At 35.8% G+C, this 14,038-nt stretch overlaps 1 protein-coding gene across 1 annotated transcript in view; it reads right to left on the bottom strand.

The window, feature by feature from the left end:
- ATP10B (ATPase phospholipid transporting 10B (putative)) overlaps positions 1 to 14,038 on the bottom strand; it is a 120,994-nt gene that overhangs the window by 67,460 nt on the left and 39,496 nt on the right. Inside the window, 2 exon segments of the mRNA XM_070739482.1 lie at positions 568 to 653; positions 3,099 to 3,303. Of these exon segments, the coding sequence (XP_070595583.1) occupies positions 568 to 653; positions 3,099 to 3,303 (291 nt within the window).

Below are 14,038 nucleotides of genomic sequence, written 5' to 3'. Positions count from 1 at the left end.
GCATAGCATAACAACAAGCACAGGACAGCATAATATACCAGTGAAGGGTTGCCAGCTCCTGCTACTACTGGTGTGCTCTGCGTGTCACTCTGCATCTCCGGCGGACGTGCGTGCATACATGATTGAGATTTTGCTTCTGCGCATGTGCAGTGAGTAAAATGTCACAAGGCGATGTGCACATTTGCAAGATTTTGGTGGGGATTTTTTTGCTTCAGTGTATGCCAAAAATTGCCAAAATCTTGCAAGTGTGTGTGTGTCCCTCTTAAGAATTTGCTCCCTGCAAATGTACAGAAGCAAAATCTTGCTTGGGTGTTCCCGCCTGCCTGCCAGTCACCCGGAACTGTGCGTGCAGCTTCATTTTCACTACCGGAACACCATCCCCCACCCATCCAGGTAGGAACCCAATACTGATAACAACATAACACAATGTTGTTATAGCATCCTTTACAAACTACAGTAATGAAAAATAATAAAATGTGCTGTGAACATACATATTTTATTATTTCCTCCTTTTCTGGCTCTGATAATAGTGATTGAATGGTAAAAATAAAAACTGCAGCAACTTACATGTAGCCTGTAAATCTATTGAGATCGTTGTTAGGTTTTTCACAAACAATGACATTTTGGAATAATTCTGGCTCAAATTCCATATTCTGTAAAGAAACAAACAAAACAAAATTAGTGATTTGTAGTAGCAATTTGATATTTTTTTAGCTGGTTTGTAAGAGCTGTCCTAACATTTCTTCAATGGTTAGAAGTGAAAACTGCAGATTAATGTGGCACGAATGAATCTAAAATGTGACCCCATTCAAGTACTTATTGTAAAATAACAGTAGCTGAGTGAAGCCAATAAATTAATCCAACCTAAACCAAGTTGGTGCAATCTAGATTTATTGGACTACGGTGTCCATAATGTCAAAGGCTGAAATCCATCACATCTGGAATGCAGTATAACAGGGATGATACAACACAGGTAGGCTAGAAAAGGTTAAATCTGTAGCACTGAAAAAAGAAACATTTAAAAATACTTTAAGTTTGATATCTAGATCAGGGGTGTCAAACTCGATTTCATTAAGGGATGTGCTTGAATTCACGGGGCCAGGTAAGCATGGCCAGTTCAAAATCACTTGTGTCAGGGGTGCCTTCAGGGGCTTCTTGCAGTGCTCTGCCAGTGAAAATGGAGCTGGGGGAGGCACACATGATCCCCCTGAGGTCTGTTTTTGCTGACAGAGGCACTATGGCCTGGTCCTTTGCTGTTTCCAGGGCAGCCCCGTGGGTTAGACCTAAGTACCCTAGATCCAGCCCATGGGCCTTGAGTTTGACACTCCTGGTCTAAATCAGTGTTTCCCAACCTTGGCTACTTGAAGATATTTGGACTTCAACTCCCAGAATTCCCCAGCCAGCAAGGGAGAGGGGCGGCATACAAATCTAAATAATAAATAAGTGCTGGCTGGGGAATTCTGAGAGTTGAAGTCCAGATATCTTCAAGTGGCCAAGGTTGGGAAACACTGGTCTAGATGATGCTGACTTTATTTTTTTGTGTTTAACCAGGACCTGTCATTAATGTGTTTGAGAAATCACTCTATAATTTAAATAATATAATTCTTCCAAAATTAAAAAAAAAATCACAAATGGATTTATATATAAAATGAATACAAGAAAATATTCATTATACTGCTTCTGAAAAAATATTAATGTGGAAACAGGGATAGTAAAACACCTATTATTTCTGGCCAATCAGGCCTAAATTTGAAATAAGATTAACATTTATTATCAATTTTTCATATCCCACTGAATTTTCCATCCCCCAAAATGCACATGTATATTAACATTTCCAGTGGGTGGATGAAGCTTTACTTTTCTTGTGAAGTAAGTGATTTTAAATTGGATTTAGTTCATCTAAGTCCTTTCAATGCATTTGAATAAAAGCACAATACCATATATGCCTATATATAGAGGTGAAGTGTCACTAAGTTTATTTCTATGTGATAAGGTTGGAAATCACTTCTTTCTATATTTCTTTTTTCTTACTTTACTTTTTTCTTTATTTTTTCTAATTTTTCTTTTCTTTCACAATGTTTATATCTTAGTCTCTCTCTTACTATTATAAATAAAATAGTTCTTAAAAAAAGATTCTGAAGAAAAGTGAATGAAGGTGTAAGGAAATACATATTGGTAAAAAGTCACGGCTTGCCTACTGGATTTTTTAAACTGCTGGTCACAACATTCCCTTCAAAATATATCTCTGGACCATTAAAACTGAAACTAATGACTGTGTCTTAGTTAGAGGTAAACTTAGAACCTCATTCCCAGGCTGTGTACACGGATATAACCAATCGATCGATCTACACAAGTTGCGTGGCCATTTGACAGTGCAGCTGCAAGCTGGCTCATCATTTTGGAGCACAATAAATCAGCTGTTTTTTTCACTCCACCCCTGCCCAACTATAGCCTTGTCAAGCATCTGACAGTCTACACAAAAGTGCTGACTGTTTGGGAGTTTCTGTGCAAGTCTGGAGTAGAGCATGTCCCTTCCTGTGTTGATAAAACTTCGAAACCTACGTTTCAAAACCCAGCTTTTATATAAGATTAATGTAACATTTCAACAGCTGATATGTTATAAAGATTACTTTTCTCCTCTCTTGCACTAATATTTATAACTTGGAATAAGAACCTGAGGCTGTCTCAAAAGACCTTCATACTGTGTTTGATAGACTAGTCTTGAGGATCCTTGAAACCTCCACCTGAAATGGTCCCATTTTCATGCATTTTGGAAAGAAAGGCAGATATAAATTATTCCCTGTTTAGTCTTATGCTCTTATCTTGCTTATCTTATCAGTTTTAAAAACCAGCGGCTTAGAAAAACTATTCCATGAGACACTTAAAATGGAGAGGAAAAAGAAGGGAGTGGGAGGGTTATATTTAATTATTTAATTTTCTACTCCTGACTGAAAATTATCAATGGTTTCAAATTCTGAAACATACTGAAAATGTCTCCATATCTGAAGCCTGGGACAATTGCACCTTTCCTTCACTAAAGGAGGTGGTGACCGTATTGTTCTCTTCTACCAAAAGAGAGAGAGAGGAAAGTTGCTTACCTGATGAGAGAAGCCTTTCACAACTTGTCTTTGTTTAAGGTTGGTCTCACCATCAAGATTTGCTGTCTCCAAATAACAGATCCTGTTCTGATCAGAGGAATAGAGCAGCAGTACATCAGCAGGAATGACCTCATTGCACTGCAGCTGCACAAAGTCCCCCACTTGAACATCTTTCCAGCACTTCTCAATGAAGGTGTTTTGGCTCCTGTTAGGAGAAGATGCACCATCAGTTAACAATCTGCGACTACCCTATCAATGTACAGAGCACCTCTTTTCTTTAGGGAACCCGAGAGCATTTTGTTTAAAGGCATTTCTAATGCAAGTGGATTTATGGGGAAAGCAGATCCATCCATCCATCCATCCATCCATCCATCCATCCATCCATCCATCCATCCATCCATCCATCCATCCATCCATCCATCCATCCATCCAATTTGTATAGCCATCTATCTCAAGAAGTGACTCTGAATGGAAAAAGAATCTTAAAATATATTTAAAAAACAATTAGAAACATAGAAACATAGAAGACTGACGGCAGAAAAAGACCTCATGGTCCATCTAGTCTGCCCTTATACTATTTCCTGTATTTTATCTTACAATGGATCTATGTTTATCCCAGGCATGTTTAAATTCAGTTACTGTGGATTTACCAACCATGTCTGCTGGAAGTTTGTTCCAAGGATCTACTACTCTTTCAGTAAAATAATATTTTCTCACGTTGCTTTTGATCTTTCCCCCAACTAACTTCAGATTGTGCCCCCTTGTTCTTGTGTTCACTTTCCTATTAAAAACACTTCCCTCCTGGACCTTATTTAACCCTTTAACATATTTAAATGTTTCGATCGTGTCCCCCCTTTTCCTTCTGTCCTCCAGACTATACAGATTGAGTTCATGAAGTCTTTCCTGATACGTTTTATGCTTAAGACCTTCCACCATTCTTGTAGCCCGTCTTTGGACCCGTTCAATTTTGTCAATATCTTTTTGTAGGTGAGGTCTCAAGAACTGAACACAGTATTCCAAATGTGGTCTCACCAGTGCTCTATATAAGGGGATCACAATCTCCCTCTTCCTGCTTGTTATACCTCTAGCTATGCAGCCAAGCATCCTACTTGCTTTTCCTACTGCCCTTGATGAGATAAATATAGAAAGTGAATCATATCAACTTCCACAAGCAACCAGATGCTTTGAAAGTTGATATTAAATCATTGATATCTCTACTCAGGGAAATTCCCTTAAGTTCATATTTTTAAGTTCAAGTAGATCAATAAAAGTTATGAAGTAGTTGTTAAGGAGAAGGACAAATCTACAAAAAATGCATAGTTAATCTATGCTGTCATATAATGGTAAAATTGGGCTAAAATTTCAGGTATATCTTTTTCCTTAGGTCAACAGGGTAGTAACATTTTAGAGCAGATTACTGCTAATAAATATGTTTTTTTAAAAAAACATTTGAGTTATTGGAAAAAATGTTTTGGGTTGCCTTAAGCTGTCGGATGACAGTGTATAAAATTAAATAGCTTTTTCACAAATGCAGTCAAAACATCATCTAGCACTCTTAAGTTATTGACAACACTGAAGAGGGTTCCCACGTTAGTTCTTTAGATTTGTTATAGTAGCCCACTTCAGTCTTTTCTCTATATGTATTATATAATATTTATGTTTAGTTTCTATTTATTTATTTGACTTCTATGCTGCCCAATCCCGGAGGACTCAGGGCAGCTATCATTCCCTTATGTGGATTTTTCCTTATCCATAGGCTTTTTTCATGTTAATTTTCCATAACAGATTTTCTTTTCATCCATCCAACTACCATAATTCCATAATAATGTGTAATAGATTATTTTTCACTCTTTTTCAAATGACTCCCATATCTTTTTCTTTACATCGGTGGGCCATTTATTCCATTTAGTTACTAATGTTTTTTTCAACAGAACTCATACAGCCTCTTCTTGTACCACTATATTTTTTTGGTTCTTTCTCTTTTCCCCCTCCACCTTCATATAACCCATGTTTCTAGTTTTTCACCGAATTCTGTTTTTCCAGCTTTGGATTTTCTTTTTTCGGCATTGATCCACCAGCAATAGGATTCCTAGTTAAATGAAGGACAGCATCCAACACTATATCATCTTCACCTTATCTTGTTATCAATCCAGTTTTAAAAAATAAATTATGACATTGTCTTTGCTGTTGTCATTCAAATGACCATCCAGTTCCAGTAAATGTTACTGCTGTCTGGTAGCAATGCTTGCTTGTTTTAATTGGTTGACTCTACCTAGAGAATACATTGGCATACACTCCTAGTATGTTTTGCTCATCCCTCTCAGGGAAGCTCCATTCTTCGAACCACAATGACTCAGGATAGCAGGTCTTAAAGGCTTCATTGTCTTCACATACTTTATTCATTCTCTCAGTCTTTCTTTGGAAATGATCAAATCAGTCATGATTTTAGATTTAAATTTATTCTTTTGACATGCATATGTATGAATCATTTTATACTTAAAACAGGCATTTTTTAAATGAAAGTAACCATAGATCCTCTCATTCTTTCTTGGGTTTCTGAAAGGCTCAGCCATGTTATTTGCATTCTCATTCCTACCAGCTATTCTTAAAATCTTTATTAGAAACAATATATAAAAAAGACATTCAAAAACACTTACGGCAAACACAAACATAGTAACAACTAATCACGTTTACAGCTTTTTCGTAATGTTTTCATAAATATTTACACTTTCCAATATTGCTATTTTTGTTTTGACTATCACTATTGCTTATACAATTCTATATTTAATGGGTTGAATCTCCTTATATGTTTTCAACGTCTATTTCTTGCATTTTAATTACATATGTATCTATTTACTTACATTGGAAAAGTAAACAAAAACCTTTACAATTTCTTCATTGATAATCCTCATTTATAACCAAATTTAAAACCAAATTTGAAATTCTTTATTTTGTTTTATAACTTATAACATTTGTCCCATGCTTCATAGAATTCCAAATCTTTTTTATCATGTATCTCCATTGTTAGTTTGCACATTTTGGCACATTCTAGAATTTTTCTGACAATCCTTGAGGATGTGGGGATGGTATCAGTTTTCCAGCTTTGCAAATAAACAATCCTGGCTGCAGAGCAGTGTTCCCTCTAATTTTTTTGGGGGGTGGGCGGAAAAGTATAGTGTCTGAGCGGCAGTCCCTTCGGGACTGGGCGGCACAAAAATAATAAACAAACAAACAAACAAACAAACAAACAAATAAAAAACCCACCATGTTTTGCCTCAGAGAATTTCAAAATAAAATCCTGTACTGTGTGTCTATAACAGTGAGCTCATAATAGGGCAACTCTATCAATATCAAAATGCCACTTAAATAGTTGAGCTAGTTTCAAACTAGATTTTGATTTTCTTTCTCTCTTCCTTACTCCCATTCTTTTTCTTTTTCTTTTCCTTCCTCTCTTTTTTCTATCTGTTTCTCTCTCTTCCTCTCTTCATCTCTCTCTCCTTCCCTCTCACTCTTTCCCTCTCGGCTTCTGGGCAGGTTTGGAAAATTCTGAGTTGATGATGATTTTTAAGTGAGCGATTGCTCACTGCTCAGCTTAGAGGGAATTATGCTGCAGAGTATTATATATCTATCCTCTTTTTAAATCTTTCCTCTAAAAATTCCCAGCAAAACAGCTCTGGCTTCAAATCGATCACCTGTTGTATGATTTCTTCCAACCAGTTTCTAATTTTCTTCTAGTATAATTTAACTTTAGGGCACATTCACCAGAGATAGTAATGAGTCCCTTGCTCCTTTTTACATTTCCAACATTTTGAAGACACCATCAGGAACATTTTTGCCAATCGTGTCAGAGGTAAATGCCATTGGTAAAGCATCTTTAAATTATTTTCCTTATATGATACCGCCAAAGTCAATTTATAGTTTACCTCCCAAATTTTGTCCCATTCTGCCAAATTAATTGAATATCCAAAATTTTGTGCCCATGCAATCATTGTCCCATTAACCGCTTCTTCTTCCAATTTGTATTGTAATTCAAAATTATATAATTTCAAAATCATATTTTCTTCAGGGCCAAATAATATTTTATCTAGTTCTTGCTGATTTTGAAATCTGAATTATGTTCTATCTTTCTTGTACTCTGATTGAACTTGTAGATAATGCCATCAATCCAGTTCTATTCCCATTGATTTGAGATTTTCTTGATCATCCAGGAGTAGTTTATATGTTACCATTTTTTTCTCATCTAATAAGTTTGAGTAAATGATTGTTTGTACTGTTGATAACCATTTTGGAATTTTTCTGTAATTTTTGTTCTTGATTTTAACCCAAATTTCTAACAGAACTCCTCTTATGTAGTGTCTTTGAAAATAATCAGGTGTTTTGTGCTTCGCCCCATATAAAGGCATGGCAGCCAATTTGGACGTTGAATCCTTCTAATGTTAAAATCCTTTTTTAAAGAAGAGTGATTCAGTCCCACAGCCAATCCAACGCAGCAGCTTGATAATAAGTTTCCCAATTATGAAGTCCAAGTTTACCTCGCTTTCTATTGTCCTGTAATAATTTAGTTTTGATCCAAGCCTCCTTTTTTGACCATATAAATTTTGATACCATTTTATTCAATTCCATGGAAAAGTTTTTCCTTTATTTTATTGGAGCAACCTGGAATAAAAACAGTATCTTGGGTAGAGTGTTCATTTTGATTACAGCTATTTTGCCCATTAATGATAATTGTAATTTTGACCAATAAAATTACAATTGTGTATTTTCTACATCAGTTTAGTATAGTTATCTTCTTTTGTCGTGTTACATTTTGCCATTAATCAAAGGCCTAGATGTTTTACTTTTTATTTTTTTACAGTTTGGATACCTAGTGCTTTTTCCAATTTCTTATTTTGTTTTTCTGTTGAATTTGTTGTTATTATTTTTGTTATTTATTTATCTTTAGTCCCACAACCTTTCCAAATTTCTCTATCTCTCTGATTAAAATTGCTCCTGTCTCCAATGGGTCTTCCATAAAGTATGCCATATCAGCAAAAGCCTACATCAGTGATGACGAACCTATGGCACAGGTGCCACAGATGGCACGCGGAGACATATTTGCTGGCACGCAAGCTGTTGCTCTAGTTCAGCTCCAATGTGTATGTGTGTGCTGGTCAGCAGATTTCTGGCTTTCACAGACACTCTGGGAGGGCATTTCTGGCTTCCAGAGAGCTCTGGGGCGGATGGGGGAAGGCATTTTTACCCTCCTCTGGCTTCAGATAAGCCTCTGGAGCCGTGGGGGGGGGACGACATGAGCCTACTGGGCCCACCAGAAGCCACCAGAGCAAAAGGTTCACCATCACTGGACTACACTTTATATTCATCCTTCCTTATTTTTAATCCTTTTATTTCTGGATTATTTCTTATTGATCTTAACAATGTTTCTAATGCTAGTATAAATAATAGTGGAAATAGAGTTTACTTTTTTTGTTAGTTCATTATTTAATAATATTTTTGCTGATTGTTTTGTGTTTTGATTAATCTGGATAATCTTCCATCTTTTCCAATTACATTATAAGAAATTGCCAGTCCAAGTTCTCAAATGCTTTTTGAGCATCACTAAATATTAGTGCTAGTTGTTTTTCTATGTGTAAGGTGTTTAATATGATTTTAGTATTATTTCTTATCTGTCTATTTGGCAAGAATCCATCCTGATCTAAATGAATTAGTTGACTTTTTTTAAACCTTTCAGCAATAATTGTTACAAATATCTTATAGTCGGTATTTAATAACAATTTTGGTCTATAATTCTTAATTAATTGTTTATCTGAATCGTCTATTGATATTAGTGTTATATATACCTCCTTCCAAGATTCCAGTATTTTTTCCTCCTCCACTACCTTGTTATACCTAGTATTGTCATTTCTAGGCACTCCTGAAGTTTTTTGTAAATCTCTGAGGGTATTCAGTCTGGCCCAGGATTTTTATTTTTTATTTTTGTTCATTGATGACATTTCTAATTTCTGTTATTGTTATTTTGTTATTTAACATGGTCTTATTCTCCTCCGACATAATTGGCAAGTTCCTTTCTTCCAGGTTGTCTTTGATCTCTTCTTCTTCAGTCTCTCTCTGCTTGTATAATTCAGTAAAAAAACTCCGAACAATGGCTTTTTTCTTCTTCAGACCTGTTAGGTGCTTTCCCATTCTCATCTTGTAACTGGTCAATTCTCTTTTCCCTCTCTTTTCTAAGTTTGTATGCCAGCCATCTTCCTGGTTTGTTTGCAAATTCAAAGTAATTTTGTTTAGATGCTATATTTGTTGTGCCATTTCCTCCTGGGTTGTCAGATTAATTTTGTGTTTGGTTATAGTTAATTCCTGCTTGGCCTTACTATCTTTTGGCTCTTTCTGCAAGTTGTTCTCTAATTCTTTAAGTTTTGTATATAATATATCTTGGTTGTTCTTCTCTTTGTTACTTTTGCTAGATAAGCTATTGTTAGCCCTATGATATAGGCCTTTGTAGTATCCCACAGATTTTGTGCCAAAGTTTGCTCCTTGACGTTAACCTCAGAAAAGTATTTTAATTCATTCTCCATCATTTGTATACAATTCTTTTCCTTTACTATTCTTTGGTCTAATGACCATCTCATCTTTTCTCATTCCTACCAGTTATTCATATCACCTAACAGAGTAATGTTTTCATCCAGATTACATTCATTTAGAAGGCTTCATTATTTCCTCCAAGATGGGTTTCCAGTTCTTTTATATTCACCATTCACTGGGGTTTAATTTGCAACTGTATGGATTCCTATTTTATATGCAATCTCCAACAATTAATATATTTTAGCATTTTCATTCCTAATTAAACCTGCTTCTGCCCCAATTCATATATAAATCAACTCCATTTCAATAAAAACCATTCAATCTTTATTTGGATCTATTACATCCTTCCCTTTCCTTTTAAATGTTTAATAGGAAATGAAAATGGTGATTGCCCCTAGAGTAGTTCTCATACTGAAGTTAATGGATCCCATTTATTTTATATCCATAATTTGATTGTTCCCAATCTTGATTTATGAGAGATGGTTGGATCTACTTCTGATTCACTGAGTCTGAGGAATCATTGAGTCTGTCATCTGCACCTCTATAACTGTCTGGTTTGGTTCTGTAACCCAACAAGACCGACACAGACTTCAGAGAATAATCAGAACTGCAGAAAAAACAATTGCTGCCAACCTGCCTTTTATTGAGGACCTGTATACTGCACTCAAAAGCCCAATCGGGCTTATTATTAGGGGATGTCTTATTTTGGGCGAAGCAGGGTATTAGGTTGATTTTCTTTATATTGCTTGCTTTGCTTACGAAATGTGGCAAAAGATTGCCTGTCAATGCTAACATTTCTCCTTCTTCCAGATGACTGGTAGGAATTTGTGAAGATAATTTAAATCCAGTCTAACAGTACTAATACTGTGAAGAACTACTGCAAGGGTATTGCTAGCATTCCCTTTTTCTATGTAATGAGCAAAAACAATGCCCAAAATGAGTGTGATATCTTCAGGAACAGTTTGATCATGTGATAAGATGTGGAAGAAATATTCTATAGATATGTACATTCAAACATTCATTGTCTATTGGGAGAACACCCTTTCTTGAAAACCTGCATTATACAAAGCATTGGAATCAAAAGGTATGGCACAGGCAGTGATTGAAGAGGCACCTAGTTTTTCCAATAATGGAATTGCATGTAAATTGAAGTTTTGGCAAGAAGATGTAAGACCCTGTCTCCCTGATAAATATTGTACCGCCATTAATTCATTGCCTGGAGTTATTTCAGTGTTGCAGCATGTTTATTAATAACATTATGCAAATACATTCCATTTAAGATGAAGCCTTGGTTAGCCTTTTGCAAGGTAAACTTTCAAGATCAGCTGAAGACAAACATGGTATTAGAACATCAACAAGCTTTTCTAAGAAAAATCTCACAACAGCCTATGAAGATATTAGAGGCTCTGGTTTAGTAACTAGCTGAAACTACGTAATATAAGCCCAAGTACTTCACAGTGTTAGATATAAATAGTGGGAAACTATAAGTGAAATGGGCAGCATAACAATTAATAAATAAAATAATAAAACAAAATAATTCCTCATTTGGCACTGTGATGTTAGGCTCCAGGGTTTTTTTTTGCTTATAAGGAAGAATGACTAGGGACAAAACTAAAATAAATTTTCTTTTTCTAAAAGCAATGATGAAATGATCTTAAGAAGATTATAGAAGAACTTCAAGATAAGAAATCATATGTAAGATGAATCTAACTGGCATTCTATGAATCCTAATTCATAATATTGTAGTGTGTGAAAAATTCTTATATTCCAAACAAATCCAGGATATGTGAACATGTATGTAAAATAGTCAAGAAAGCCCAGTTTAAATATGTTATCAATATCTTTAAACCTGACCTGATAGAAAACGTGACAGAAGAGTACTGCCAAATATAATTATAAAGGATCTCATCCATTTTATAAACATTGAACTTTTTATCATAGGTTTTTCTTCAAGATAATTAATTTTTAAGAAAAATAATGTTTTAATGTTCACCTTTGTCATCTGAAATTGAAGGGAAAAAAATCTAAATTCGAGGTGTTCTGATACATGAAGGCAATTACGATGTTCTGATGCACCCATAACACATATATCCTCAGAAATGTTGAAGGACAACAGTATGGAAAATTCCAAATGACAACCATCTGGAGGTATGGAAAGTTCAAAGTGGCATTGGAAGGTAAATTAAGTGTCCCTGTCCAACTAGCCAAAATTCATCACTTGCCTTAAGGAAAGCAGTTCCCATCTCCTAGTTCAGCTTCCTCTAATTTTGAGTTTAAGTCAGAGTCCTGTGGCAAATCGGAATAAGGGGAATGATCAAAATTTGTTGCCACTGAAGAAAATATTCATTTTGCTCTTATGTATCAAGGAAGCAGAGATCTTGTCTAATAGCATGGTATTCAAATATACACTTGTACACTATCATTTCCTAGACCTAGATTTTTATTTGAAATTAAGTTCCATACTGGTGCCAACTTGTTGTTTGGATGACAAATAATAACAAAGAATGTACCACCCTTAGCTGGACATCATGACAGGCCACAGTTTGGCTAATCTAACCTTAAAAAGAAATAAAGCTTCTATGGTAAATGCCCATGGAAATGATGTAGTGGGTTCTAAAACCCATTACTACCGATTTGCTCATTCACACATCGCTATTGTGCATGCGCTGATGCATCCCGGGCAGGTGGGCGGAGCCTCCTGCTACTGGTGCTACTGATTCTTAGAACTGGGAGCAACACCCCCGATGGAAATGCTTTCCCATCCTTATTAAAATATATCAGAAAGTGACCTATTAGCCAAAAAGGGAATCCTGTAGCATATTTATGCAAAAGAGACTGGGAGGCCTAGGAAAAGATTTGGAATTTAGTGAGTTCATTTAAATTCAAAGCAGGGTATAGAGGTGAAGATAGAGATGAGATAGATATGTGGCAAAATTCAGATGAACACTTCTCCATTGTTTAGAAAGTCAGGAATAAAGTACAGATAGTAATAAAATTCTATTTTCCTATTCCTAAAAACTCTAATAGGGATGATAATATGGATCTGTGCCACTAAAAGGACCTAATTTAGATATCATGACTTCAGGATCCATAGCTAAGAATGAAATGTTCCTCATATAGTTCAGTGATTCACTCACACAAATTCAATTCCAACTTTTCTTCTTGATTCTTCATAGTTTACAGGTAAAATAGGTAAATTACAACCAAACTTGGAGGGGAAAAAAATCCTCAGTTGCTTCTGTTAGGCAGCATAAGAAACTCAGTTCAAACTTTTGGGTTTCAATTCGGGTATGTATGTAAAGTACTATTATGTGACTCACCATTGGCCTTATTTTGTGTGGGTGACTAAGTATGGTGATGGAAGAAGGGAGAGCAGGAATTGTAATACCAGAAGGATGAAGGAAAGAGGAGAAGGAAACTGTGAGGCCTTAGGGAAATCTCTGGTGGTTGGTTTGTGGTTTGGTTCTGGTATCTGAACTGGGCCAGCGTCTCCATGCAAAATTTTAACTTCCTCAATAGCTCTCCTTTATGCCAAGAAATTAGGAACATAAATATAATAATAAACTAAATACTAACAGTAATTATATGTTAAATATTACCTTTACAGTGTTTGTAAGAAAATAAACGTGATTATCAAACCTTGACAGTTCAGTAAATGATGATAGCAGCATGGATATAGTTTTTCAAAAACCAAGAGATGGATTACTCAAAGTATTACAGAAAATGTAATTTGCTCACTGATCTGATTTTACCTAAATATTTATAGGTTCTGACCAGCAATGGAATAGTTGACTAAACAATGTCGTTTGGTGGGTCCCAGGGGAAGAGACTTCTCTGTGGCGGCCCCGACTCTCTGGAACCAGCTCCCCCCTGAGATTAGAACTGCCCGCACCCTCCTTGCCTTTGGTAAACTCCTTAAAACCCACCTCTGCCATCAGGCATGGGGGAACTGAGATAACTTCCCCAGGCCTATATTGTTTATGTATGGTATGTTGTGTGCATGTTTTTTAAATTATGGGTTTTTAATTTTAATTATTAGATTTGTATAGTACATTGTTTTTCTATTACTGTTGTGAGCTGCCCCGAGTCTATGGAGAGGGGCGGCATACACATTTAATAAATAAATAAATAAACAAACAAACAAACAAACAAACAAACAAACAAACAAATAAATAAATAAATAAATGGGTTGTAAATCTCATCACTACTGTTTTGCGTGCGATGCTTCTGTGCATGCGCAGAAGCATCCGGGGCGGATGGGCAAAGCCTCCCGCTACCACTACCAGTTTGTAGAATCACACTGTACCAGTAGCAACCCACCGCTGGTTCTGACTAGCAATCTGCCTAGCGATATAAAATGCTCG

This window comes from Erythrolamprus reginae, chromosome 2, assembly GCF_031021105.1.
Source record: "Erythrolamprus reginae isolate rEryReg1 chromosome 2, rEryReg1.hap1, whole genome shotgun sequence".
NCBI lineage: Eukaryota > Metazoa > Chordata > Lepidosauria > Squamata > Dipsadidae > Erythrolamprus > Erythrolamprus reginae.
The sequence above is the reverse complement of the archived record's forward strand: the minus strand, read 5'-3'. Positions and strand labels throughout refer to the sequence as shown.